Source organism: Protopterus annectens, chromosome 2.part1 (genome assembly GCF_019279795.1).
Source record: "Protopterus annectens isolate FY-2018-M chromosome 2.part1, PAN1.0, whole genome shotgun sequence".
Classification (NCBI taxonomy): domain Eukaryota; kingdom Metazoa; phylum Chordata; order Ceratodontiformes; family Protopteridae; genus Protopterus; species Protopterus annectens.
The window spans coordinates 1680141040-1680167968 of NC_056729.1; the positions used below are offsets into that span (position 1 = coordinate 1680141040).

A 26929-nucleotide genomic window follows, 5' to 3' on the forward strand; every position below is an offset into this window, starting at 1 on the left:
TGTTAAAGTTGATGAGAGAGCACTACCTAAGCATCCCAGGTTAAAGAGAAAGAAACTTCAGATGTTAGTATACACAGCAACACCCTTCACCCTTCATATCCACACCTAAGACACATAACTGCAGACTCCAAGCCCTTACAGCTCACTGATACTGCATCTAACCATGCCAATGTTTTTCTAATAGGTGACTCTATTGTAAGGAATACAGACACCACAGTCATGAGGCTGGATTAGAACAGGGTAACAGCTGACTTTCTGGACCCGGGATCCAGGATGTAATAAAGGCTTTTAGATCCCTACATCCTGACAAATATGATTATGAACTTATAGTGGCCCACTTGGGGCCTGAACAACCCTAGACACTCTACCTAGGAGGACAATGACTGAGCTTGGTATGCATGTGTCTGAGGCAGGAAAGACACTGGCTTTGAGTGGTATTTTGCCATCACCCAGACTGATGCTGCGATTCAAAGACAAGATGACTGGCTTCAGTAATTGGCTATGTGGTCAGTGTTATTCTAGGGAGATCAATGTGTCAGCTTGGAATAAGATGCCTGACAAGTCTTCCTGCTTTGCCAGGAATTGCCTTTACCTCCCTTACCAAGGTTTTTGCATTCTGGCTAAAGTCTTTGCTGTCACAATAGTATTCGAATGTGGAACACATTAATGTGGCTCTACTCAATGCCAGGAGACTTAACAGAAAAAAAAACTCTGAACTTTAGGCTCTACTGTGACTTAAACACATTCATATATGTATAGTTACAGAAACATGGTTTCAGAGCAGTGAAAGCACTCCACCATTCCTGGGTATAATGCCTATCATGTCTTTAGATCCTCTGGCATTTGCTGGGGAGTATCAGTATTTGCCAAGGATATCATCACCTGATAACAGATTTCCTTGGGACACCACATGTGAACTCCTTGAAGTTCAGATCACCCTAAACATGACTAATTACCACTTCAAATCTAGCTATAGAACACCCTGTATGTCCCCGTCTATCTTAATGTATGAGGTGAAATTCTCATTAAACCCAAGATATTTCTAAAGGGGGACTTCAACTATCCATCAATAAACTCAGGCTAAGCTGACTTAAAGACAAGTTTGGGCGCCAAGCCCTTCACAGCTTTCCTGCCAACACAGACAGGGAGGCTGAGCACTGAAAGGACAATGCTAGGAACAAAAAAAATGTCTACACCTTGGCATAAAAAGCACACAAAAACATAGGGGCTACAGGGAGGGAGCAGATATTCCATCACTGATCATACCAAAAATTACTGTTATGGTAAGTTCACTTACACCACTGTACTATGTTCATCATATTGATCACAGCTGCAGTAGCCTAAGCAACATGGGTATATTTCCTTACCATAGCTCACAAATTTTGAGAGGTAGAAGGTGAAGAGTCCAGGACGCCCTGGAAAATGGTCCTACAAAGTCTGATCTAGACCTAGAGAAGGAATCAAGCTTATAGTGCTTTGTAAAAGTATGTACAGAGGACCAGGTAGCAGCTTCTAGAATTCAATATTTTCCAAAAAGCCACAGAAGAAGTCAATGCCCTGGTATAGTGGGCCTCGACCCTGCCTGGAATAGTTTGGTTATGGTGAGTATAATAAATGGTAATAGCCTAAGACAACCATTTGGAAATAGTCTGTTTTGACAAAGGCTGCCCCTTCTTCTTACCTTCATAAGAAATTAACAATTGCTCCAAAGATGTTAAAGATTTAGTTCTGTCAAGGTAGAAGTGAGTTGTCTGTGGACATCTAAGGTATGGAGCATCCTTTCTCCCTCACTTACAGGTTAGGGAAAGAAAACAGGGAGATGGATAGTATGGCTTAAAGTAAACTTTGACACCACTTTAGACATAAAAGAAGGATTAGTTCTCAAAGAAACCCTGTCCTTATGGAAAATGAGAAAGAGTTGACTCACCATAAGAGCTTGTGACTCAGATATTCTTCTTGCAGAGGTCAGAGCAATCAGTAAAACTATTTTCCTTGTTAAGAACCTCAAGTCAGCCAGACTAACTGGTTAAAATGGACAAAGTGTTGGTATCTCAAACATGAAATTAAGATCCCAAGGAGGGGCTACTGGTTTACTTGGGGCCACTTGTGAAAACCTCCTTTCAAATACATTTTGACATGAGACTGCATTGAAAGAGAAGGATTCATGGGCAGAAAAGCTGAAATAGCTGATAAATGAACCTTGACAGAGAAATAATTAAGGCTACTGGATAGTAACTCACACAAATATTGTAAAACAGAGAACAACTAGCCCTGAATGGGTGCTAGTTATGTTGCTGGCACCAACTAGAAAACATTTTCCATTTACTAATATATGATTTTCTAGAAGCAGGCTTTCTTGCCTCCATTAATACCTGCTGCACATACTCTGTAAACAGGTGCCTAAAAGGAATTAAGACCCTATCATCAAGGAAGTTGGGGTGTATCAAACACCCCTGTTTTTCTGTGATTAAAACCAGTCTGTGAGAAAGCTTGTGGTAATTGCCCCCAGCCATTTATAAAAGAAGGGAGAACCACAGTTGCCTGGGCCAGAAGGGAGTCACCACAATGATCTTGAGGGATTCCTTCTGAATTTTTAAGAAATGAAACCAAAAATGCAGTGGATAAAATGCCCAGAATTCAAACCAGTAAACCAGGCAAAAAGCACTCCAGGAGGAACAAACCAAAGAGTAAGAACCACAGTTTATTCACCAAAACAATAATTATTGTTGTTTAATTAATTATTGTAGTTGTTACTCTTTGAATCTTTAGAGGTACCTTGGATATTAGTGGAAAGGGTGGAAAAGCATATTGGAACATTCCTGTCCAAGAAAAGAAAAGGCATCTGTCTTCCAGGCCTATTTGCATGGAGTCCTGGAACAGAATCTTGTCAGTTGGTTGTTCGGACAGGTGGCAAAGACATCCACTTGAGGAACTCTCCACAGATGGATCAAATCTTGGAAGATCCCCTGATCTACTTTCCATTGATGATAGTCTGCCCTGGTTCTGCTCAGTTGTCTATCACACAATTTTGCTCTGACAGAATGTAGAATGCCTGTAGAGTGAAATTGTGCTGTGGTGCTATATACCAAGGTGTGATGATGTGAGGCACTGCCAGTTATGCCAGGAGAAGTAGGGGAGTGGATGTGTAACATATGCCAGCATAGGTAGCTGGAGTTTTGTAAAGAATTATATGTCATTTGTATATCAGACTGATTTGTACAGGTGTTGTGTTGAAAATGTATTTGTAAAGTTGATTGTGTTAAAAAATGTACCAACAATGGGTCCTGAATGTATTGTAACTGATTAAATGTGTAGGTTTTAACAGAGAATACTGGAAGAGAAGAGGTTAATCTCAGTCCAACTAACTTTGAAAAATAGTTTGAAATTAAATTACCTGGTAGCCCATAAAGATTGTATCTTACAGTTTTGATTGCAGCCAGAGAAGCTCTAGGTGTGTAAGGTAATACATCTGTGCTAAATCCTGGCAGTTTCTTAGTAAAGAGTGGTAGTATGGGAACCAGAAGTCAAATGATCAGATGTATGTGATGTCATTCTGTAATCCATCACTGTAGTGATATTTCAATACTAGATGAGACTGAAGTCTCAGAGCAGTCAGTTTTTGGAACCTGACATAGAAGGATCACTCTCCTACTTCATCTTGCCTTGCTCTAGTAAGTGATCAGATTCCTTAGATCAGTCATGAAAATATGCTGAGATTAGTTAAGTACTGTTTTTTTGTAGCTGCATGAATCTATCTGAGTTATTTTAATATTTCCTCTGAGTAAAACTCTGGTGTTTATTGTAAATAGATATTCTGTATTTTCATGCTTGTTTATTATATATTATTAAACATATTTAAACTTTTCATTGCGACTGGTCCTTTAGAGAATATTTAACCTTTGAAGGTACTCATAGCTATTTGGTGACTCTGTGGCCACTTCTGAAAGCCTTACTGTATTGGTCAAACACTATAATTTATATTAATATTAATTTCACTCAGTATAACTGGGTACACTTGTAAGACTCTTAGAGTAGCTGGCTTTGAAGTGTATGGTGGCAGTGTAACTACTTTATAGTCTGGGAAGAAGGGGGCATAGCTTTCCCAGGTGTGTGTGTGTGTGTGTGTGTGTGTATGAAAATCATCTCAGAGTGTATGTGTCAGCTACTTGCAGCAAGGACATAAAGCATTGGTATCATGGAGAGGGTGCTGGAGGGCTTGGCTTGGACATTCGACTGAGGACTCAACTCTACAGTTCTGCCAGTGAGGAGTCTTACTGGGGGCCTGTAGAGAGAGAGAGAGAGAGAGAGAGAAACCAGCCCCCAGATTGAGTGCGTCCCCTGTGTGCTCTTAAGGGAAATTGTGCTTGATGTAGAGAGCTACATCTGGAAATACTGTGTGCATCTATTTTTGTCTGAAGTGAACGTCCCTCTCCAGTGTCAGTGGTGAGGATTCAGGCTCCTTGACTACTGGCCCAAAAAGGGGACGTCACACAAGCTAACACTGCTAGTCTCCAAAAGGTATATGTCCTGGTTCCCCCTTGCTTGTTGATGTACCATATGACTGTGGTATTGTCTGTAACAACTTGAAGAGGTCCCGGGGACCAAAGATGATTCAGACAGCTAACTTCCTTGATCAGACTAAGCATCTCTTTGGTTTATGTGCTTACATTTGTCCTTAGTGTCTCACACACCCTGCACTTTTATCCCTCCTGAAACTGCTCCCCAAGTAAAGACCCAGAGAAAGAGAAACCCCCACAGGGGGAATCAGACACTAAGCTCTCCTCTCTGAGTTTGAATCACAAATATGAAGATAAAACCCTGTATCTGTCCCTTCATCTTCTTGTTCAGATTTAGAATTCTGAATCTCTTCAGGAAAAGAATTATCCCATTTCTTTTGCCAGAAACAACTTTATAAGAAGGATCAATAGCCTGCATTAAACCCTGAGACAGACTCAGTTAAGTACTCTGGTCTAAGGAAATTTGTGGAGGAATAGACACAAGCCTAGTTTTTCTTTCTTTTTTCCCCCTGAATGCTTTTATTTACATTTTTAAACCATGACAATCAATTAAAATTAAAATAGTTAATGAAATAGAAAACATTATTGATTAACCTTGCACATCATTTACATTTTGTATTACTGCAACAGTTGAGTTACTTAATACTAATATGTTAGAGATTAAAATATATATTAAATTTCAGACAATTTTATGATTTATAAATGCACCACTTATTAAGGGTGCATATCTTATTAGGTAAGGTTCAATAGAAGGGTAGAAAAGTAATGCATAGAGAATAAAAAAGCTAGGTAATTTTGGTAAAAGGTGTTGAGGTATGAGATACCTATTTAACTAGTCACCATGTTATAATAGTATTTAATACACATATGGGTTGCAGATGAGTTAAATGAATTATATCTTACATTATTTGCAGAAGTATCCAAACTGGTGATGCTGTGTGCACTTTAATTCATAAACACATTTAGTTTATCAACAAGAGGTGACCATTTACTGAACACGTTCACAGCTATGTTCTGCAGCCTTGCTATATTTAATTCAGATTTATGGATGGCACAAAGTATTTGCCAACATTCCTCTAATATGCTTAGTTTTCTGTTGCTTTTTGATGGGGAAATGGGTCAACTGTATTACTAATAGCAGTAACAGTTCCCCTAGGGATGGGAACAGCATTCTAACACAACAGAGAAACCTTCCCTGTTCCCTCTCCCAGGACCAACAAGAGCTGATCTCCCTTGCCACTGATTGGACGCTAATGGCCACACAGGATGTGTCTAACCCCCAGTCAATAGTGGCTGTAGGTACTACATTAGAGGGATCTGGAGTAAAAGACAGGTGGTCTGAGGTAGAACAAATGGCCACAGCAGAGTCACCCACCTGCGGCTGAGACAAATTGCTAGCTTGCTATGGTGGCAAAGGCTGTTTAACTTTTTCTTTTTTTGGCTGTAAAAAGGAGCTACTGTTGGACTAGTAGTTTGTTCCATGGTCAAGCTGAAAATAGTGCCCCTTCCTCGAGACAGACAAGCAGCAAATTCTGGTAAAAAATACAAGTCTTTAAAAGATCACTTTTTTCACAGTAAAAAACAATAAAAAGTACTTTAAAACAAAAAGTAAAACAATTTCTTGACAGAAAAAATGCTTTTCAGTTACTTTGCGCAACTTTTAAACTGACAAGAAAAAAAAAAAAAAAAAGAGTGCTTCTACTTAAAGGTACAACACAGTATTATGACAGTCCATTAAAACACAAACCCCCTAGCTTTTTTTATTTTTTTATTTTATTTATTTTACATTTGTTGACCGAGCTATTCCATTTTCAGTAGAGGCCCGGGGAGAAAAGCTCCAGTAAAAAAAACATACAAAAATATCAAATTTAAAATTAGAAAAATGGCATTAACATAGAATATTACATCATAAAGTTAACAAATTTACAAAAAAAAAAAACAGTAAAAAATGACTTAAAAAGTCAAACATGGAAAATAGTACTCAAGACTAACAGCATTAGTAATTAAGAAAAAGGTTAGTTTATAGAGAGTTGTATGAAGAGGTTTATAGTTAAGTATATTATGGTTTTGAGTGTAACAAATAGTTAAAGGATAACAGTTAGTCAGGGTTGGTACAAGAACATAACTTTTAAGAAAAACTTTCCTGAAGAGGAAAGTGATAAAACACAAATGTTGTTGTTGTTTGTCTTTCAGCTTTTCCCGGTAAGGGGTCGCCACAGCGGAACTCCGGTCCACTAATGATTGGCAGTAGATTTTTTTACGAAACCCCGAGGTGCCAGCTCGACGCCCAACCTTCAACGAAGCATGCCCATTTACACACTCATGTCTTTCAAACGCTACCTAACCACGGAGAGGACATGCAGACTCCACACAGAAGGCACTCCTAAGCCAAGCCGAGAATCGAACAGGAGAACCTCTTGCTGTGAGGTAACAACGTTACCGCCATACCACAGTGATAAAACACAAATAATATTAATAAAAATGGAAGGTTTTTCCCCAATGGGAACTTATCTGCCCAGCAAAGCAGCAGCTCCAAGCCAACTGTTAATCCTCAAAAGTGTTAGAGGAGCATACTTTTTGGTGGCAGGAATGCTCTGGGGACTTGGCACCCACACTTGTCTCAACTTGAGCCGTCTGACAGTTTCAGTGCATGGAAGGTGCCATGAAGCTTTGGAAGCTGTCTGGCTGTTATATGCTTGGCAGGATATAACCCATATAACTAAGGTTACTGCAGAAGTCTTCAATCAGATAATAATATAAGACATATTGGAGAGATGGATTTATATTTCAATATATCCCTCACCTCTGGAACAAACTCCCGCTATATGACGAATACAGTAGCACCTTTGCCACCTTCCTTAGATAATTAGATGGGCAGCTTCAAATTCTCTCCTGGTCTATCTAGTCTTGCCCTCCCTGAAGCTAATGGGGAATTCTGAATAGGGGTTTCTGGCTAGGCTTGAAACAGTCTGCAATCTGATTGTCTAGTACTTACCTATGAACATAGTATATTTAAGTAAATGGGGAGTGGGGGTAAATTCTTCTACATGGGGAAGGATACAAAACACATTTTTTTCTACTGTCAGTAGACTATTTGGCCAGTTGGAATTGATTAGTCAGATTATCAGAGTTAACATTTGAAGCTTGGAATGGTAATGATAAATATCTAAGTGCAACTGTCATCACCAGTTTCTGGACACTTGTGTTTAGTTACCCAAGGATGGTCTTGGCAGGAAAGGAATCAACACGAGTCCTGCTATCAGTCTTCTCCCTAACCATGTTGACCAGTACCACGGTGTTCAGCTTTGCTTTTGTTTCTCAACAATTTGTAAATAAACTGACAAATGTAGTAGAAGTGCATAAAACCAAAACCTACAGAAGGGCTATTTTCTTATAGTCCTCATTTTGCATACCAGAATTATGTGAAGCAGTTCACTTACTTTCCTTGTGTCCAACAGCTGTGTCTAAAGTGGGCTATTTATTGCTTTAGTTGAGCTAACAAGTTCTCAAAGAAGGTTTGTTTTTAGAGTGCTAATTCTGATGGCTGCAGTTTGCCTGGACCACAAAAAAGTATTCACCTATTTGTGGCATATTCCACACCCATACCTCTCAACCTCTTAGAGCAAGAAATCTAGACAAAGCCATAAGTAATGCAGGGAAAAAGGCCCCCAAATATTGACAGTTTTAAAATATTGCTCTTACAAACTTACAAAGTTGATGGAATAATAGGTTTTACACGAACACAGATTTTCAGAGTATGAAGTCTGAAGCTCAAATGTCTATTATTATTTTCTCTCTTCAATCCCAAATGATTTGCCAGTGATTTGCCAGAAAAAAGAAAAGTTTATATGGAACATGTCAAATATATGAGGCAAAAAATCTGGACATTCTGCAAAAATCAGGACAGTTGAGAGGTATGCCCACACCTCCCACTGGAATAGGAGAGCAGCACTCTTCTACCTATACACTGGAATACTGCATGCAGTGGCTAATGACCAGTTATTATTGGGGAATTAAACCTAATTTGGGTTCACTCCCTGGACCACTATTTTTATCCTCTACCCATTTGTTTTGTTTGGCATCTAGGAGAGAAAGCATATAGCATTAAATTCTTGCCCATGCAGCTGACAACATTAAAACATCATGCCTGACGTCTTACATGACCATCAACCTTTGTTGTTTTTGAATAAAGGCAGGCTCTAAGTTGCACACCATTACATCTTCACCAAGCACTTTGACTCTGTAAAGGATTAACTGAACTCCTCTGCATTTTCCTTCCATTGCAGCTGCTTACTACAGTGACTATTTCATTTAAAATTTAATTAGATACGTAAACCTAAACCATGAACACTATAATAAGGAGTAGAATATCCCAAACTCAGTGGAGCAAATGAAGGAGCCCTGACAGCAACCAAGAAGAATGGGGTTTGATAATTGGCCCCGGCACTGGAGAAGCCAGGCGGGGGGGGGGGGGAGTGAATAGAAATGGTCCACTCACATTTATTGTAGGGTGGGAGGGGGGTTTGTGTGCACTTGGGTGGACACTGAGTGGTGCATTCTCCTTGTTGGAGACCAGACAGATCACTGTCTGTGCTGCAAGGGGAAGGGCAGGACCACTAGAAAGGAGCTCCCCTTGTGGAAGGGAAGGGGATATCCTCCATGAATGGGCCAGTATATGCATCTCAATAGTGAATAGTTGGGTACAGCCAAGCTAGGACTGGGGAGAAACACAAGAAAAATATGAAACACCCCTCTTGATTTGTAGATGATGGTCTCTCCCAGCTGACTTTCACTCCAGTGATGGGGAGGCTCCATCTCAGTCTCATTATGTAAGACTGCCCCTTCCTGTCTTTTAATCAGTACACTATTTCTCAGGACCATTACTGCCTACATCAGTTATTATGTAACCACCAAAAGTAATCAAAATTTCATGGAAAAATACACTACTAGAGTGCAAACATCAATGAGCATTGTTTCACTGCATAAAGGCAGTGCTCAGTTAGGTTTACAGCTTCACTCCCCTTTTAGTTATTTATTCTCGATATAAAATAGTTGAGAAATATGTTCACCATCAGAGTTTTAGAATATCGTTGATAATGACACTCTCAACATGTTTTCTTTTCAGGTGGTGGCAATGGCACAGCTATACTAGTTGTAGCAGAAACCACATATATTGAAATAATCCTTCATAACATTGCTGATGCCACAGTCTTTGATTCATCCAATACCTTACATAGCATCAACAGTCACCTTCTTCTGAGTCACCTCTGTGGAAATGGTGTCTCACCAGCTATGTTGGGTGGAAATATAACATCTCCCTCCCCTAGCAGGGGTTTTCTTGGTGCTAAAAGTGGCTCACTAATTGACCTCTTCATAGGTTCATAGGTAGGAATTAGGCTATTGGCCCTAGGGCCTATATAAACCTAGCCAAAAAGGTACCCTGGTTTTCGCCACTCAAGAAAATTATTTTCCTGTGCCCCTGTTGAGCAGAGCCACAGAAGTGATCCCCATGGTGAATTTTCTATTTCCCATCTAATCAAGATTTTTCTTGAAGAGTGCTAATGAGGATAGGTTGCTGTTTAGTTTATACCAATCTGATACAGACAAACTACAACTGCACAGCTGGTATAATGGTTGAGATCTTAACCTTCCAAGGTTTGAACCTAACTTCTGGATAGTGCCTATGAGGAGTATGCATGTTCTCCCTTCTTGTGTGTTGGGTTCCTCCCACCTCCCAAAAACATGCTCTGTGTTTCCACTTCAGACCCTCCCAATTATAGGCACCAGCATAGACCCGAGATGGTGGCTACTGGGGGAAAAGTTGTGTAGACCAACCACTTTAGACATCAACTGTGGTGCACAGTATCCTCTAGCGTGCAGAACACGGATCACAGACTGTGCGTTGTGTCAGGGCTTGCCACCTGACAGTGTAAAAACTGTCTCAAGGTGATTTGTTCACATTTACCAACATCCAGAAAAATGAGCATGGTTATATGAAAGTTATAAGTGGACTGAGGGCCTACATTATACCAGGGTCCTATGTTAATGGTGGGAGGAGTCTATGTCCATCTACTGACCAGTATGTGTCTACAGTACTGCCCAGCAGACTTAAGTTAGTAAGCTACTGGCTGGCCAGTCTCCAGTTGCTCAGCTTGGTTTACCTGTGATAGCACTGTTGAACAAAAGCTGGAAGTAAATCAAATCAACCAGTTAAACATGAAGTAAGAATTGCTACACTGAGTATAGCTTCACTGAAAGAAACTATATTCTTAATGGGCAGAACATGCAGGACAAAGCTTAGAAGTGAATAAATCTGAGGTAGAATCACCCAGCATGCTTTTGGGAGGTGGGAGGAACCCATAGAGACATGGGGACAATATTCAGGACACAGTTTATAAGCCGATGACATGATGGTAAGGAGGAGACTGGTCATCCTGAGTAAATCACTTGGCTTGAGATCTAGAGTCTACTGTTTGGGGAAAAGAGAAACTATAAATGGTGTGGGAAATGTGCTGAGGGACATTCTTCTGAAGACAGTGAGGGATGTCATCAGAATTAGTGACAGACACATATCAATCAAACTCCAGTGTAAAGATAGGACAGTATTTATAATCTCAACCTAAACCCTATGATGGTGAGGAAGAGATGACACTGAGGCAGCAGTAGCAGGACCTACTATATAAAACAGGACAACATGAGTTACTGATGATAATGGGAAGTCTGAATGCTCATGAGGACTGCCTGGATCCACATGAGTGGGGCAACAGGAATAGAGAAGGTGAGACCATTCTAGACTTCTATCTTGCAAATGGCTTGATGGTGGCAAATACACAGTTCACCAAGAGAGACTGTCACAAAGTCGTATACAACAGTGCCCATCATACAACTTAGGTAGACTTCCTCATAGTAAGGAAAGGGCTTTGGAGTAGAATCAGAAACCACAAATTCATTCCTAGAGAAACAGTTAGTCCACAGCATAAACCATGGGTGACCACAATCAGCTGCAAGCAGTGGTAACAGATAGCTCTAAAGGCAAAAAAGACTAGTCTGAAGATCTCAACACTGACGGAAGTGACAGCACAAGAGTTCCAGGAAATTCACAGGATTATAGCACCTGAGGAAGATGAGGAAGATGAGGAAAACTGAGGAACTAAAAAGAATGTCAATGTCTTAAACAGCATGTATTATTAACAAATATCTGGCTGAGCTAGGTACTGAAATAGGGTAGCTAAGGAAAGCTCATGGTGGAATGCAAAAATCCAGAAAGTTATCAAAAGAAAAATGAAGTATGGGAAAATGTGGGAGAGAGAAAAGATGGACCAGGCTAAAATGGAATACTGACTGACTATTAAACAGGCTAAGAAAGCAGTTGTAGTAGCAAAGAACAAGGCATCAGATACACGGTACCAGCTTCTGGAAAGTGACACAGCAGATGGCAGAAAGAAACTATCATGTTGCAAGGTAAAGACAGAAAGATAAAAATCTAGTCATCTGACACCACTCATAAGGGATGCCAACAACAACCTGCTTAGTAGTCCACAGAACATCAAAATCAGATGACAGGAGGACTTCAATCAGCTGCTTAACGAAGAAAACGCCACTGAAGCTGTATTGATCCATACCCAGCAAACAACAAAAGAATAAGAAGAGCCCACCTTAAAAAACTAAAAACAACACTAAGAGAATGAACTTGGGGAAAGCAGTAGGCACACATGAAGTTGCAGGAGACAATATCTAGATGTTGGGTGAGTTGAGGGAGAAATGTTTCTTGAGGGTACTCATAGCAGTGTGGAGAGAAAGCTGCATCCCAAATAACTGAAAATAAGCATACCAGTGCCACTGTACAAGAACAAAGGGGACATCCACAACTGTGGGCAGTACAGAGGTATCAAACTCCTGTCACACTGCATGAAAGTTCTGAAGAGGGTGGCTGATAACGAATATGCAGGGTAGAAGAAAATAAGATGGGAGATGAGCAGTTTGGACTCAGATCAGGATGCAGCACAACCAACCTGATGTTTGCACTGAGACAGATAGTAGAGAAGAAGATGAAAATGAGGAAACAGTCCAATGGGGCGTTCTTAGATTTGGAAAAAGTTTAAGACAAGGTCCCAAGAAAGCTGTTAGGGCAGTCTTGAATGGTTTGAAGTTGTGGAAATATTGGTAAAATTAGTGCATGCTAGATACACAGATCCACTAACACAAGTATGAACAGTGTTCAGACTCACAGGGGCTACCTATTAAGAATGGGATACATTTAGGGTTCATTCCACTGCTGCTCATACTGGTGACTGACTGTGTTAGTGAACAGGTTGAAAGGAACCGATCAGCAAAGCTGTTACATGCAGATGGTGATGTGGCATTACAAGCAGACTCCAAACAAGAACCTCAGAAAATGGTTGGGTACTAGATAGCAAAACGGAAGGCACATAGTATAAAACTGAAGACAAACAAGATAGTTGTTAAGACAGCAAATGGAGAAAATCAGAAGAGGTTGAAAACTGAGGTAGATGGGAAATAATGGAGCAGGTGATGGGGCTGTTACTTGTTTTGCTGACAGTGGAGAGTCACAGCTGGAATATCATGGAATCACTATAACAGGAATAAATATGTAGTAATAAAGTGAACGGCACAATCCCCCAAATTAGAAACCTAAAGGCATAGTTCCCACTTCATATAATTTAGAAAAGGATACTAACTTTATTTTGCTTACATGATTTTTAGGGAAGGGAGGGTGCTAATTTTTCAGACTTAGTATCACTGCAAATACTGTTTTAATACATAATGTATCTAGCAACATTAAGTGAATACTATTATTTTATTGAAAGGAGTTTTTTAAGAGAAAGTCATTCAGTTAGACAGGTTAGACCCTTATCTGGGTGCAGCACAGTACAACAGACTAAACCTAGACGCCCTGTTTTTGCTAAAGTCTATTTTTCTGGTAAACTGGCTACTGCAGTGCAAGGCCTCTCCATGTAGAAATCTATGCATTTTAGAAGGTATCATGGTACCATGACAACCCCTTTATAATCTTTTACATTTAATTTTTCTTGTTAAAGCTATTAGTTCAAAATCCAGGAACAGAAAGCACAAAAAGCTACTCAAAATACAGGAGCATAACAACAGCTTATGAAACCGGTTTGTTCATTATCTTTTACAGAAGGTGGCCTGGATGAAGAAAAATGGAGTGAAACGTTTCCTGCCTGTGCTGGAATAAATCAATCCCCAATTGATATAAAGAGGAAACAAGCAGAATATAACCCACGTATTGCACAATTACAGCTTAGTGGTTATGAAGGATCTCAAGAAGAATCATTCACAATGACAAACAATGGCCATTCAGGTAAATAATATAGATGGCCCCATGGGGAAAAAAAAACACCCACCATGCTTTATTGCTTAATTTACTGGTGATGATCAACAAATTTAACAAGTTATGTTTAAATATGTTAAATGTGTACAGGTGTGTATATGTGTGTACATTTCTTTGGGGGTGCTTTTTGCAGATATGTTCTGCTCTCAGTTATGTAACTAATGTCACAAGCTAGACACCAGACAGTCAATGAATATACTGTTTTCAGTTTCAGTATTTAGGATTTTACTTGACAAAGGTTTGCTGAAAAGCATTGGGCCCACCACAGAAATCTCTGTCACCCCTTATTAATGACTTCTCAATAGACGGTTCTTTCCCTCAATGATCTCTTTCTGTTTCACATCTAGCAATCATTTTCTTATCCAAACTGAAATGGAAATACCTATACCATCTGGCTGTTATCACAGAGAAGTAAGGCTCTGAGCTTTTAACAAGTTACTTTGTAGATTCCTAGATTAATTGGTAGTTAGTAGGTTAATGACCATAAATGGTCTTTTTACATCTGGCAGGTGTTTATACCACTCATTTTATTGGGGGTGTAGCCTGCATATGGGTGATTAAGCATTTACAAGCTTCTTTCTAATAGGGACATAGGTGGCAGACAAGGGGTAAATTTATATCTCCCCACCACTGATTTAAGTTGCATTTGAATAAGTGCAGGGTGGAACTCTGCTTCACAAGGAGAGGAAGCCTGTTACAGGGAAAGGGAAGTCTCTGAGGCACATGCTTGTCCTTCCAACATGTTTTAGTTATGTTGCAGATGAGGTTTAGGTCCCTAGACCTTGTGTTTTTAATGCCATTTGTTTTGTGAATGTGCAACAGGTTCATACTCAATAGGTCTGTACTCAAGGTACACAGTTTCTTTTTACCTCTATTTGCCTACTGTATGACTTTGAGCTTCTCCCTTAAGCAGGCAATGTCCCTAGGCTGCAATTTGAAAGGGGGAGTTGTGAACAATGGGCTTATCTGCTTAACAAATGTTTAAATGTTTAAAATAAAAAAATAAATTGTGCATTAAATGACACAGGTATTCATCTGAAAGATAATCAGCATTTTGGAACTCCAACAGTGTACTCTGTAGAAATATTTTCATAACCTTACCTTGGGTGAAGGCAAGACAGCATCATCACCGTCATCATCGCCTTTTCTCCATTTTCTACATGGGGTCAGGGTGTTGTGTCATCTGCCACCATCTCTCTCTCTATTCAATCACCTACAGCAATATTTTAAACCATTGAGTGGATAGCCCTGTCACAACGAGCAGTCTGTGATCCATGTTCTTCCATCTTGAGGATACCGTGCACCACAGTAGATGCACAAAGCGGTTGGTCTGTGTAACTCTTCCCCCTATAGGGTACCATCTGGAGTCTGTGCTGCTAACTACATCTCCACTCTTGGATGTGTTTGAGATGGAAATGCTCTCCTACCTTCTTTGACATTCATGCCTGACTGTTGCAGGCCTTCTCTCATACAATCCATGCACTTCTTTGCTGGATGCCCTTGTCTCCTCTTGTCTTTTTCCTGTCTGTCCCAAATCTTATTCACCAGATTGTCTTCTGCTTTTCTGCACATGCCCAAACCACTGCAATCTGTTCTATTTTACCTTTATTGCAACTGGTGCTACTTTGGCTTTTGCTGTTATGTCGTTATTTCTTCATCTGTTCCACAGTGTGCATCCTACCACTCATCTCAGGCACTTCATCTTTATCACCTCTAGCTTTCTCAACTGCACTGCCTTTACTGCCCAGGTTTCTGTACTATACTGTAGGTACTAGTCACAACACTGTTCCTACACCTTACTTTTCAGCTTCTTTGGCAGTAATATTCTGTAATACACTACCCCTGACATTCTATGCCAACTGGCTACAGCCCCTCTGATTGTAGCTTTGATATCCTCATTCAGACTTCCCTTCTCCTCAACCATCCCTCCCACATACATGAAGTTGTTAAGCTGTTCCATTATTTTCCTTTCCATCTCATTTCTCAGCTTCAAAAACCCAGAAGAGGAGGAAAGAATGTTCAATGTGTCACCAAAACCAGAGTAAAGGAACACTCCGGATGCAGGCTTTCCAAAGAGCCAAACTTTAATGTATAAAAACACCGGCCAAAAAATGATCCAAACAGTGAAGCAAGCACAAACACAAACACTCCGTTAAGCAGCTGCATTTTCATCTACAATGATACAGACTTCATCAGATACCTGCTTAAACAAGGAGTTTGTCGCTATTCCTTTCGTTGCCATGTGTGTTTTTAATTCAAAGACCATTAATGTTGCACAGTTGCACATCCTTGTTATTGCACCAGCGTATTGCAAAAAAGAACGAGTGGGCTCATTTCTCAGCTTCTTTTGATTTTCCTCATTTGCTGCCATTACAAAGTGCAGTCGTGTACACTTACCATAAATGTAGATGTTCGAGTGTGTTCACTGTTGTAGTCATCATACCTGGGTTATCTACCTGCAGGTAGCCCTCAGTCGGCCCAAATACCAGAGACTCAGTATTTCTGCGTCAGTTGCTGTCGCTCCAAGACTGACGTCAGGTCATCAGGGGTATAAAAACAGGCAGCAGACACCATTACATCACTTTTTTCTTGCTCCAAATGTCAGGAGCCCCTAAATAGGGAGCTAAGTTATGGTGGAAAAACACCGCCAGTAAAAAGTAAATACCAATAGCCCTATAAGGGGTGAGTAATACATTTAGAGAAGTAGAGACAGAGAGAGATGGGGGCTGGAGGGTGGGAAACCAGGACTGCAACAGTGAATACACTCGAACATCTACATTTATGGTAAGTGTACACAACTGTACTATGTTCTTCATGTTTCACTGTTGCAGTCATCACACTTGGGTTAATTCCCAAAGTTGAAGAATGGTTGGAGGCAGTCAAGAAGAGATGGGGATGGCTAGTATCCCCTGCAGGACTGCTGTAGCAAAACCTGCCCTACATTTGGAAAAGATAGGCAGGTGGTAATGCTTGGTGAAGGTATGAACAGAACTCCAGGTAGCAGCTTCCAGAATGTCCCTGTTAGGGACTCCCCTGAGGAATACTGTAGAGGTAGAGGTTGCCCTGGTGGAATGTGTTCTGACCCCCTGAGGGGTTGGTTTCCCATGGTGTTTGTAACAGAAATGGATACAGTGTGCTATCCATTTGGAAATAGTTTGTTTAGATATGGCCTTGCCCTCTGCCCCAGGTGCAAAGCTGAGTAGTAGCTGGTCAGATTTTCTGAAGGGCTTAGTCCTGTCAAGGTAGAATCTGAGCTGTCTGTGCACGTCTAAAGAGTGCAAGATCCTTTCCCCTTTATTTTGAGGATTGGAAAAGAAGGCTGGCAAATTGATAGATTGGTTGAGAGCTACACTGGACACCACTTTAGGAATACAAGTAGGGTTAGTTCTGAGGGAGATCCTGTCAGCATGAAAAATAATGAAGGGTTCCACAGCCATAAGCGCTTGTAGCTCAGACACTCTTCTAGCTGAAGTGATGGCCAGAAGCAAGTCTGTTTTCCAAGAGAGGAATTTTAACTCTGCTGATGCTGCAGGTTCAAAGGGGGGGAGCATGAGCTTTTCAAGTACAAAGTTAAGGTCCCAAGCCAGGGTGGGTGCTCTCCTTGGTGGCCATAAATTGTTGGCCCCTCTCAGGAACTGTTTGATGAGAGGGTGAGAGAAAAGAGGTGGCTCAGTGTTATAATGAGCCAAGATGTCAAAGGCATGGATCTTAATGGAAGAGAAGGAAAGGCCTCTGTGGAGTAGATCTGCTAGGTAATCCAGGATTAGAGGTAAGGAGGGCAGAGCAGTGTCTGCTTCTTTAGACTGAATCCAGGAACAAAACCTTTTCCACTTATCAGCATAGGATTTCCTTGTACTGGGTCTTCTGGCTTCCAGAATGATGTCCTCTACCTGCTTGATTAGGCTGGTCACTGGGGGAGAATTCAAGGAATAAGCCAGGCTGCAAGGTTCAGGGTTTGCAGTTGCAGATGCAGGATATGTCCCTCCTGCTGAGTGAAGAGGGTTGGGACCTGAGGTAGATGCCATGGTGGCACTGGTGACAGGCTGCGCAGTAGTGGGTACCAGTGCTGGTGTGGCCAGTCTGGAGCAATCAGGATTACCTTTGGTCTGTCCTGTCTTATTTTGAGTAGTATTCTTGAAAGAAGAGGCAGAGGGGGAAAGGCATAAACTGAGAGGTTTACCCACTGGAAGGATAGGGCATCCACTTTCCATGCTCTGCTGTGTGGTGTCCTGGTGCAGGATTTGCTGATCTGGTGATTGTAGGGGGAGGCACTCTGGTATCCCCCATTTCTGGGTTAACAGGCTGAAAGTGCTGGGATTTAATTGCCACTCGTATGGATCTAGGAGATTTCTGCTTAGGTCATCTGGCAGGGTTTTTTTTTGCCTGGCAGGAATTGAGCTTGCAGATGGATCTGCATGTCCAATGCCATGTTCCACAGTGTCATGGCTAGCCTGCAGAGTGGGTAAGAGTGGGTTCCCCCCCTGCTTGTTGATGTACCACATAACTGTGGTGTTGTCTGTTTTTTATTAGCAGGGATCCAGGTGAGAGAAGGGATCTGAAAGCTGTCAGACTGTGCTGAACAGCTAGCATCTCTTTTTGGTTGATGTGCAGATGAATTTGACTTGGGCTCCAGTGGCCCTGAATGCACTTGTCTCTCAGATGTGCCCCCCAGGCATAGTCTAATGCATCTGTGGTTAGGGTCTGGGTGGCATGGGGATGTGTAAAGGGAAGCCTCTTGTTGTGGTTGCATGCTGCTGCCCACCAAAGAAACTCTGTCCTTAGACAAGGTATGGTAGGTATGGTGGTTTCCAGGTCCTGAGAATGTTGGCACCAAAGACTTTTTAAGTACCACTGAAGTTTCCTCATATGCAGTCTGGCATATGAAATTAGTAGAATGCAAGAGGCGATGAACCCTAGAGCCTGCAGGATTTTCCTTGCGGATAGCTGGGTTCTGATGGCCATTTGAGTGAAGTAGCCTGTTAGATAGGCTTGTTTTTCTGGAGTAAGAAATGCCATCTGGGAGGCTGTGTCCAAGCTTGCTCCCAGGAATACAATCTTTTGACTGGGTACTAGTTTTGATTTATTTTCATTGATAGTGTACCCCAGGGAGGTTAGAAGGTTCTCTACAAATGTCAGGTGCTGCATCAGCTTTTCCTGCTTATCTGTCTGAATCAGGAAATCATCCAAGTAAGGGTATATTTGACTGCCGCTTTGTCTGCAATAGGCAATGGCTGGAGCCAGGCATTTTGTGAGGACTCTGGGAGCAGTGGATAAGCCAAAGGAAAGTGCAGAGAACTGATAATGCCTAGATATTTTCTGCATGATTCCCTGATAGGGATGTGCAGACAGGTTTCTTTTAGGTCTAAGGTGACTAGCCATGCCTCTTTGGACAGCATAGTTAGAAGCTGCTGAAGGGTAAGCATTTTGAATTTTGTTACCACCAGGAAGGTGTTTAGAATGGAAAGATCTAGGATTGGGCACCAAGTGCCCACTTTTCTGGGTACCAGGAAAAGTCTGGAATAAAACCCTTGACCTATCTGTTCTGCAGGAACAGGCTGAATTGCCCTTATGGAGAGCAGGGATTGAACTTGGTTTTGTGCCTCTGCCCACTGGTTTGGAGGAAGGTCTGGGAACCTTTTTGGGGTTGGCAGTGTGCGGAAGTAAAATTTATACGCCTGGGATACAATGTTGAGGACCCATTGGTTTTTGGTGATGGTGGTCCAGTTTTCTGCATGGTGGGCAATTTTCCTCCTAGGGGCACGGGCAATTGGGCAGAGGTGAGGAGTGGGGTTGACAAGTCATTGTGAATTCTTTCCATAAAGGGGTGGCTTCGCATTCCATTTTAGAAGTGGAGGTACTCCATTGCTTAGATCTCTGCATACCCTGAGACTGTAATCTGGGGGGTGGTCTGTTTCCCCTGGGTCTAGTTTGAGATGGCCTTGAGGGGGCAGGAAAGGACCAATGTTTCGAGGGGCTATGCCTACTGAATCTAGGAGGCTGCACCTGTAAAAAAGCTTTGACTGTCTGCATAGACTTAGCTTTTTCTTCAATCTTTTTTTAGAACTTCTTCTGCTTTGGTGCCAAACAAACTGTCTTTATTCAAAGGAGCGTCTAGTAGTTTTGATTTGACATGGTCTGGCAAGGTCTGTTCCTTAAGCCAAGCATGCCTTCTCAGTACAGAACCAGTGACTGCTGCCCTGCAAGATGCTTCTAGGGCATCAAACTCACATTGCAAGGTATGCTTGCTGACTTGGCTAGCAGAATGCATAAGCTCCTGTAATTCTTTATTTTCTGTACAGTCTGTAAAGGTAGATACTTTTTGCTTAATAAGTTCCATAACATGTTGCTGGTATTTCAGCATGTGAAACTGGCAATTCAATGCCCTAATGGCTAGAGTTGCAAAGGTGTATACTTTTTTACCTCATCTGTCTAAAGCTCGGGAATCCCTGTCCAAAGGGGTGGGATTCTTAGCTGTAGTTGCCTTTATACCTTTAGGCCCTTGGGAAATTACCTCTGTGTCAGCAGTAGGATTTTTGAAAAGAAATTTTTGAGTCAGGAACTCTGTAGTACCTGTCTGGTTTCCTTGGAGCAGGGGACAAAGTATCAGGAGTCAGACTGGATTCCATAAAGACATCATCCACAACATCCAGAACAGGAGGGATAGCCAAGCGTCTATGTTGTGGTAAATCTAAAAATTCTGAGTCTCTTTTTGGACTGAGGATAATCCTGGCATTCCCAGTGGAAATGCTCTCTTAAAGTATGAAGGGTTTCACCAAAAGAAAACTCCTCTGGAGGGGAAGCAGAGGGAATGGATTCCTCTGCATCTGAATCCTCATAAGCGGATAAAGGCGTATTCTTCATATTCAGAAACATCAGAGCCATTGGACTCTTGGTCAGTTAAAGCTGCTGGGGACAAGTCCCTTTTTCTCTTAGCAGGGGAAGGCTGGCTTCCCCTAATCTACATGATCAGGCCTTCTGCCATTTTAAAAATTTGAGACTGTGGCAAGGAAGCAGGTGCTTGAGATTGGGTAGTCGGTTTTTTAGGCGTAACTCATACTCTTGGCCTTAGAAACTTGGTAGTTTTAGACAAAACTGAAGATGCGAAAGAAGTCGTCAGTTTGTGTCGCTTATCAGTAATGAGAAGAACTTCCTCAGAAGCCAGTGCCTGCTCAGTGGGTCTTCACCCATCCAGAGATATACGCAGGTTCCATAGTCAAAGAAGAGTCTTGCGGCATACAGGACTCTGAACAGGTCTCAGTAGCGGCCTGCAAATCCATCGAAGCGGGCATCAGGGGCTGTGAAAGCGCCTTACTGAGTACTGCAAACTGGTGACTAGCTTAACGGAAGTGTCGTCGGCAGTTTTGGACCTGTGCGGTCTGTCTCTGTCTTTATCCTTATATTTTTTCAGAAGATCGGTAGTCGGATGGCTTACCGAAGCCATTTAGGAATACTGAGATTGAGAGAAAAAATGTATTTAGCAACAATAAGGGCCTGACGATGAATAGTTCGGGCGTTGAACAAAGCACAAAACCGACAGTGAGGAATGTCGTGGTCTGGGCCTAAACAGGTGACGCAGTAAGAATGGAAATCTCGGTGTGGTATTTGCTTTCCACAGGCGAGACAATTGTTAACTTTTTCTGACATCTATTTGAGCATGAAAAAAGGATCCCCAATGGAGTACTTAGCTTTAGAAGACTTCAGTATGATTCAATAGGAAACGAAAACTCAGGTAGCAGCCGACCGGCCCTCGTGCGAACTGCTTCTGCTTCCGGCTCCTTGGCAAGAAAGACTGACGCAATGGTGTCGGTTGCCTGTTTTTATACCCCTGATGACCTGACGTCAGTCCTGGAGTGACAGCAACTGACGCAAAAATGCTAAGTTTCTGGCATTCGGGCTGACTGAGGGCTACCTGCAGGCAGATAACCCAAGTGTGATGACTGCAACAGTGAAACACGAAGAACATCTGTCTTATCTGTACTCAGCTTCATCCTATGTGCCTTCAGTTTTAAATTCCATTCCACTATCCTTTTCTGAAGTTCTTGCGCAGAATCTGCCTTTAATGCCAAATTGTCTGGATACAGCAACTTTATTAATCTGTTTCCCTCCAACCTGTTTGCTAATGTAGTGCATCAGCAGAATGAATAGCAGTGGGCTCAGAGCTGAATCCTGATGCACACCCACTCCCACTGAGAACCCCTCTGTGAGACTGAACACTGTTTGTACTTCAGTCATTGGGTCCTTGTATATAGCCAGCACTAATTCTACTAATGTTTCTGGGACTTTGAACCACTGAAAGACTCCCCAGATCAGCTTTCTTGGAACCTTTTCAAATGCTTTCTCCATGAGGTGGAATGCCCAGATGAACTCTTTCCTCATTTCTAGCTTCTTCTCAAGTATCTGTCTCACTGCAAATGTCAGATCAGTTGTACAACATCCTGATTTGCATCTGAACTACTCATCTCCCTTCTTACTATTACTCTGCATATTTGTTTGTCAATCACCCTCTCCAGAACTTTCATGCAGTGTGATAGGAGTTTGATACCTCTGTACTGCCCACAGCTGTGAATGTTCCTTTTCTTTTTGTACAGTGGAACTAGTATGCTTATTATCGAGTCATCTGGGATATGCCTTTATATCCATACAGCTATAAGTACCCTCAGGAGCGATTTCTCCCCATTTCATCCAACATCTTTATCATATCTGCTGTGACCTGATCTGAGCTTGCTGGTTTCCCTGACATTATTTTCTTTAGTGCTGTCCTTACTTCTTCCATGGTGGGCTCCTCCACTTTATTCATTCTACGCTGTGTCTGGGGCAGTAAACTTCTGTGGGGTTTTCTTTATTCAGAAGTTGATGGAAGTACTCCTTCCATCTGCCTTTCATGTCCTGTAGACTGGTCAGCAGGTTGTTGCTGGCATCCCTTATGAAATGCATCTATCTTCTTTATCTTTTTGTCCTTGCCTTGCAACCTGATGGGGTTTCTTTGTGCCACCCACTGAGTCACTTTCCAAAGTTGGTATAGCGTCTCTGATACCTTGTTCTTTGCTATTGCAAAGCCTGTGTTAGCCTGGTCTGTCTTTTCTATCTTCCACTTTTCCCTGCACTCCTTATTTCTTTTGATGACATCCTGGACTTCTGCATTCCAGCACCAGCTTTCTTTATGACCCTTATTTCCATACTTGGCTTGGCCACATATCTGTTCTGTAGTCCCCACATATACTGTTTTGAGGCGCTGCCATTCTTCTTCAACTCCAACTATTTCCTCTTCTTCCTAAATTCCTTGAACTTTTATGCTTTCTTACCAATCAGCTTCCAGGTCTTCAGCTTGGTCTCTGTTGACCTTAGAGCCTTCTCTGACCACTGCTTGCAGCTGATTGTGGCAACCAGTAGATTATGCTGTGGACAGACAGACTGTTTCACAGAGTTGACTTTGCAATTACTGTTTGCAAAGGCATACCCAGTGAAACAGTCATTCCACAGCATAAAAAAGAAGTTATGTTCTTACCATAATGTTCCATGTGAGTTGTTTATCTCGCCTTTGTTCTTTACACGTGGATTCGCAGCCGATCCATCGGCTCCGAGTCGGCCGCTTTCCAAGCTCAAGATCTTTGAGTAGCTCGAGGCACAGTCCCTATCCCATGATGCTCTCCAACCAACCCCAGATCTAGTTTGCTGAACCAGCAAGAAAAAAACACACTAAGCAACCAAATTACAACATGTATATAGTACATAACTATTTACAATAGCTAAACAATAATCTGGCTTGAAAGAAGGACATTAGCAAGACCAACCAGACTACCAGTCATACTCGTTCTTCCAGAACCAGAAGGGGGAAGGTGGGAGGGAGTGCAAGAACAAAGGCGAGTTGAACAACTCACATGGAACGTTATGGTAAGAACATAACTTCTTTATATGAAGTTGTTCAATCTCGCCATTTGTTCTTTACACGTGGGTAGCGTCCCAAGCACCTTAATCCTGGGTGGCTCACGGGAGCACATTCCTGAGAATGGTGGAACCAAAGAAAGCCCTGTCCCTGGAGGCCTTGTCCACTTTGTAATGAGTGATAAATGTATGAGGTTTGGACCAAGTAGCAGCTGCACAAATGGTGTCCAAAGGTAAATGGGCTGCGTGGGCTAAAGATGTAGAAACAGCCCTGGTAGAATGAGCTTTCACTTCACGTTCTAAAGGTTGTTTAGCTGAAGAATATACAAATTTTATACAATCAGAAATCCATTTGGGACAATGTAACTTTGGATACCAAAAAAACTTTCTTATTGTCTGCATAGAAAACAAACAGTTGATCAGATTTCCTAAATTCTTTTGTTCTGTCCAAATAAAACCTCAATTGTCTGTGAATGTAACATGTACTCCAATCTATTAGCATGATGTCTGAAAAAAGTAGGAAGGTCAATAGACTGGTTCAGGCTTGCCTCGGAACAGACCTTAGGGAAAAAGGTTGCATTTGTTCTTAAAGACACTCTGTCAGGGTAAAAGACTAGATATGGAGGCCTGATAGAAAGTGCTTGTAGTTCAGAAACACTATGCACCGAAGTAATAGCCACCAGGAAAATTGTCTTCCAAGAAAGGAACTTCAAAGGACAAGATGATGCAGGCTCAAAAGGGGGAAGAATGAGTTGAGAGCACCAAATTCAGATTCCAGGGAGTAACAGGATGTCTGATAGGTGGCCTAAGGTGATGAGTTCCTTTCAAAAAGGCTTTACATAATCTGTGGGACATAATGTTTGAACCACTGCATCTCACATGGAAGTTAGATATGGCAGCCAATTGAACCCTTATCATAGAAGCTGCCGCACCATCGTGGAAGAGCGAAGTCAAGAATTCCAGAATACTATGAATAGGGGCGACACAGGGCTCAATACCATGCTGAGAAGCCCAATGAACAAATCGCTTCCATTTGCTGTTATAAAGTTTCCTGGAGGAGACTTTGTGAGAAGAAACTAGAATATGTTGAACCACGGGAGACAAATCATGTGACCTAGCTAGGTTGGGAAGTGGAGTAGCCAAGCTGTCAGTTTCAGGGAGACAAGAGAGGGATGAAGAACTCCCGATGAATGAGTCAGAAGGTCTGGCACTGGATCCAGAACCCAAGGTTCTTCCACTTGGTATTGCTGTAGGAAGGGGAACCATATCTGCCGAGGCAAAACAGGGCTATTAGAATAACAGTCCTTCCCAGTCTTTTGGCTTTCTGTAAGAATTTGGGGTCAGTGGGATTGGAGGGAAGGCATAAAGGAGACCCGAGGGCCAATCGTGTACGAGTGAGTCCCTTGGGCTGTCCCCCGGTGGAGGGTACAGGGCAAAGTAGCTTCTGCATTTGGCATTCATCAGGGATGCAAAAAGGCCGCAGCAAGGCTGGCCCCATTTGTGAAATATCCTTTCCACCACTTGTTCCTTGAGGGACCATTTGTGAGGCAATAGAATGGCTCTGCTCAGTTTATCCGCTATCACGTTGGATGACCCAGGTATGTGCGTTGCTATCAGAAAGAGCCCGGTGGATATAGCCCACTGCCAAATTCTCAGGGCCTCTCGGCATAAGGGGTAAGACTTGGTTCCCCCTTGCTTGTTGATGTACCAGACTACCGATATGTTGTCTGCTTGTATTGCAATCGCCTCTCGAGGTAGAGAGTCATGAAAGTGTTGCAAAGCTAGAAACACCGCTCTCAACTCTAGGACATTGATGTGCAAATGAGATTCCATGTTTGACCAAGTGCCTTGGACAGTTCTTCCCTGAAACAACCCCCCCCACTCTATCAGGGAAGCATCCGTGATCACTGTGGCTGTGGGAGGGGGAAGTACAAATGGGCGACCTACAGTAACTTGGTGGCTATTCAACCACCAAAGAAGGTCCTTTTTGCAAGCATTTGTCAGAAGAATCTTGTGTGACATTGGAAGCTGTTGATAAGACCACTGTGTGAATAGTAACCATTGGAGTATCCTCATGTGCATTCGTCCCAGAGGAACCACTATAAGTGTCGCTGCCATGGTGCCTAACAACTTCAGAACCTGGAATGCCGGAACTTTCCTTTCCGTTAACAAATGGGACACTTGACTTCATAAAGATATTACTCCTTCTTGAGGCAATCTGACCAGGGTGTTGGTGGTGTCTAGATCTGCTACTATAAAGGAAATATGCTGCGATGGCAATAGAGCAGATTTTTTGAAATTTAAGGTTATGCCCAACCTGGAACACAGGTTGATAGTGTAATCTCTGGCGTGTATCAGTTGATGCCTGGTGATGGCAGTGAGGAGCCAGTCATCCAGATATGGAAACACCCGGAATCCTAAATGTGTCAGGTGAGCCGTGACCACTGCCATACATTTGGTGAACACTCTGGGGGCTGTGGTGAGACCAAAGGGCAGAGCTCGGAACTGGTAGTTACTGGCCCCCAGCTGGAAATGCAAGTGATCTCTGGATGGCCTGGCCATTTTAATGTGGTATTACGCATCCTTGAGATCTATAGAGCACATCCAATCACCCGTTTCAAGAAATGGAAGTATCAATTGAAGCGTGACCATCTAGAACTTTTCCTTTTTGACAAAGGTGTTTAGTTTGCTGAGGTCTAAGATTGGTCCTCCAGTCCCCTGTTTTCATTGGAACTAAAAAGAACCTGGAGTAAGTTCCGGATCCTATCTGGTCCAACGGGACTGGCTGGATGACTCTTTTTTCTAGCAGCCTTTGAATTTCTATGGCTGCTAGATTCTGCAGACTGAGTGGAACATCTGAAAATCTTGTACGAATCAAAGGGGATTCTGAAAAGGGAATTATGTAACCTCTGGTAATTATGCTTTTTACCCAAGAATCTGATGTAATTCCAGAGCAGGACAGTCGGGCTTCCTCTCAGGAGTGCTGATAGGGCTTGCCAAGGAACTGCTCCCTGTCACCCTGGTTCTGTGAACCCCCTCTGTCACCTAGGTGGCGTCTACCATTATACCCCCCTCCTCTTCCCCTGGAGGCGGGGTTCACTATGTGTGTTCTGGAAAGTTCCTTGAGACTTTTGGAACCACATTTTTCCACCTTTTT

The 26929-nt window shown here is 42.2% G+C and overlaps 1 protein-coding gene across 1 annotated transcript in view; it reads left to right on the forward strand.

Annotated features, from left to right (window-relative positions):
- The first annotated feature begins 13646 nt into the window (after nt 1-13646).
- Nucleotides 13647-26929, forward strand: part of LOC122795010 (carbonic anhydrase 6-like) — a 122994-nt gene continuing 109711 nt past the window's right edge. The window contains exon 1 of the mRNA XM_044063596.1: nt 13647-13860. Within this exon, the coding sequence (XP_043919531.1) occupies nt 13647-13860 (214 nt within the window). The remainder of the gene's footprint in view (nt 13861-26929) is intronic.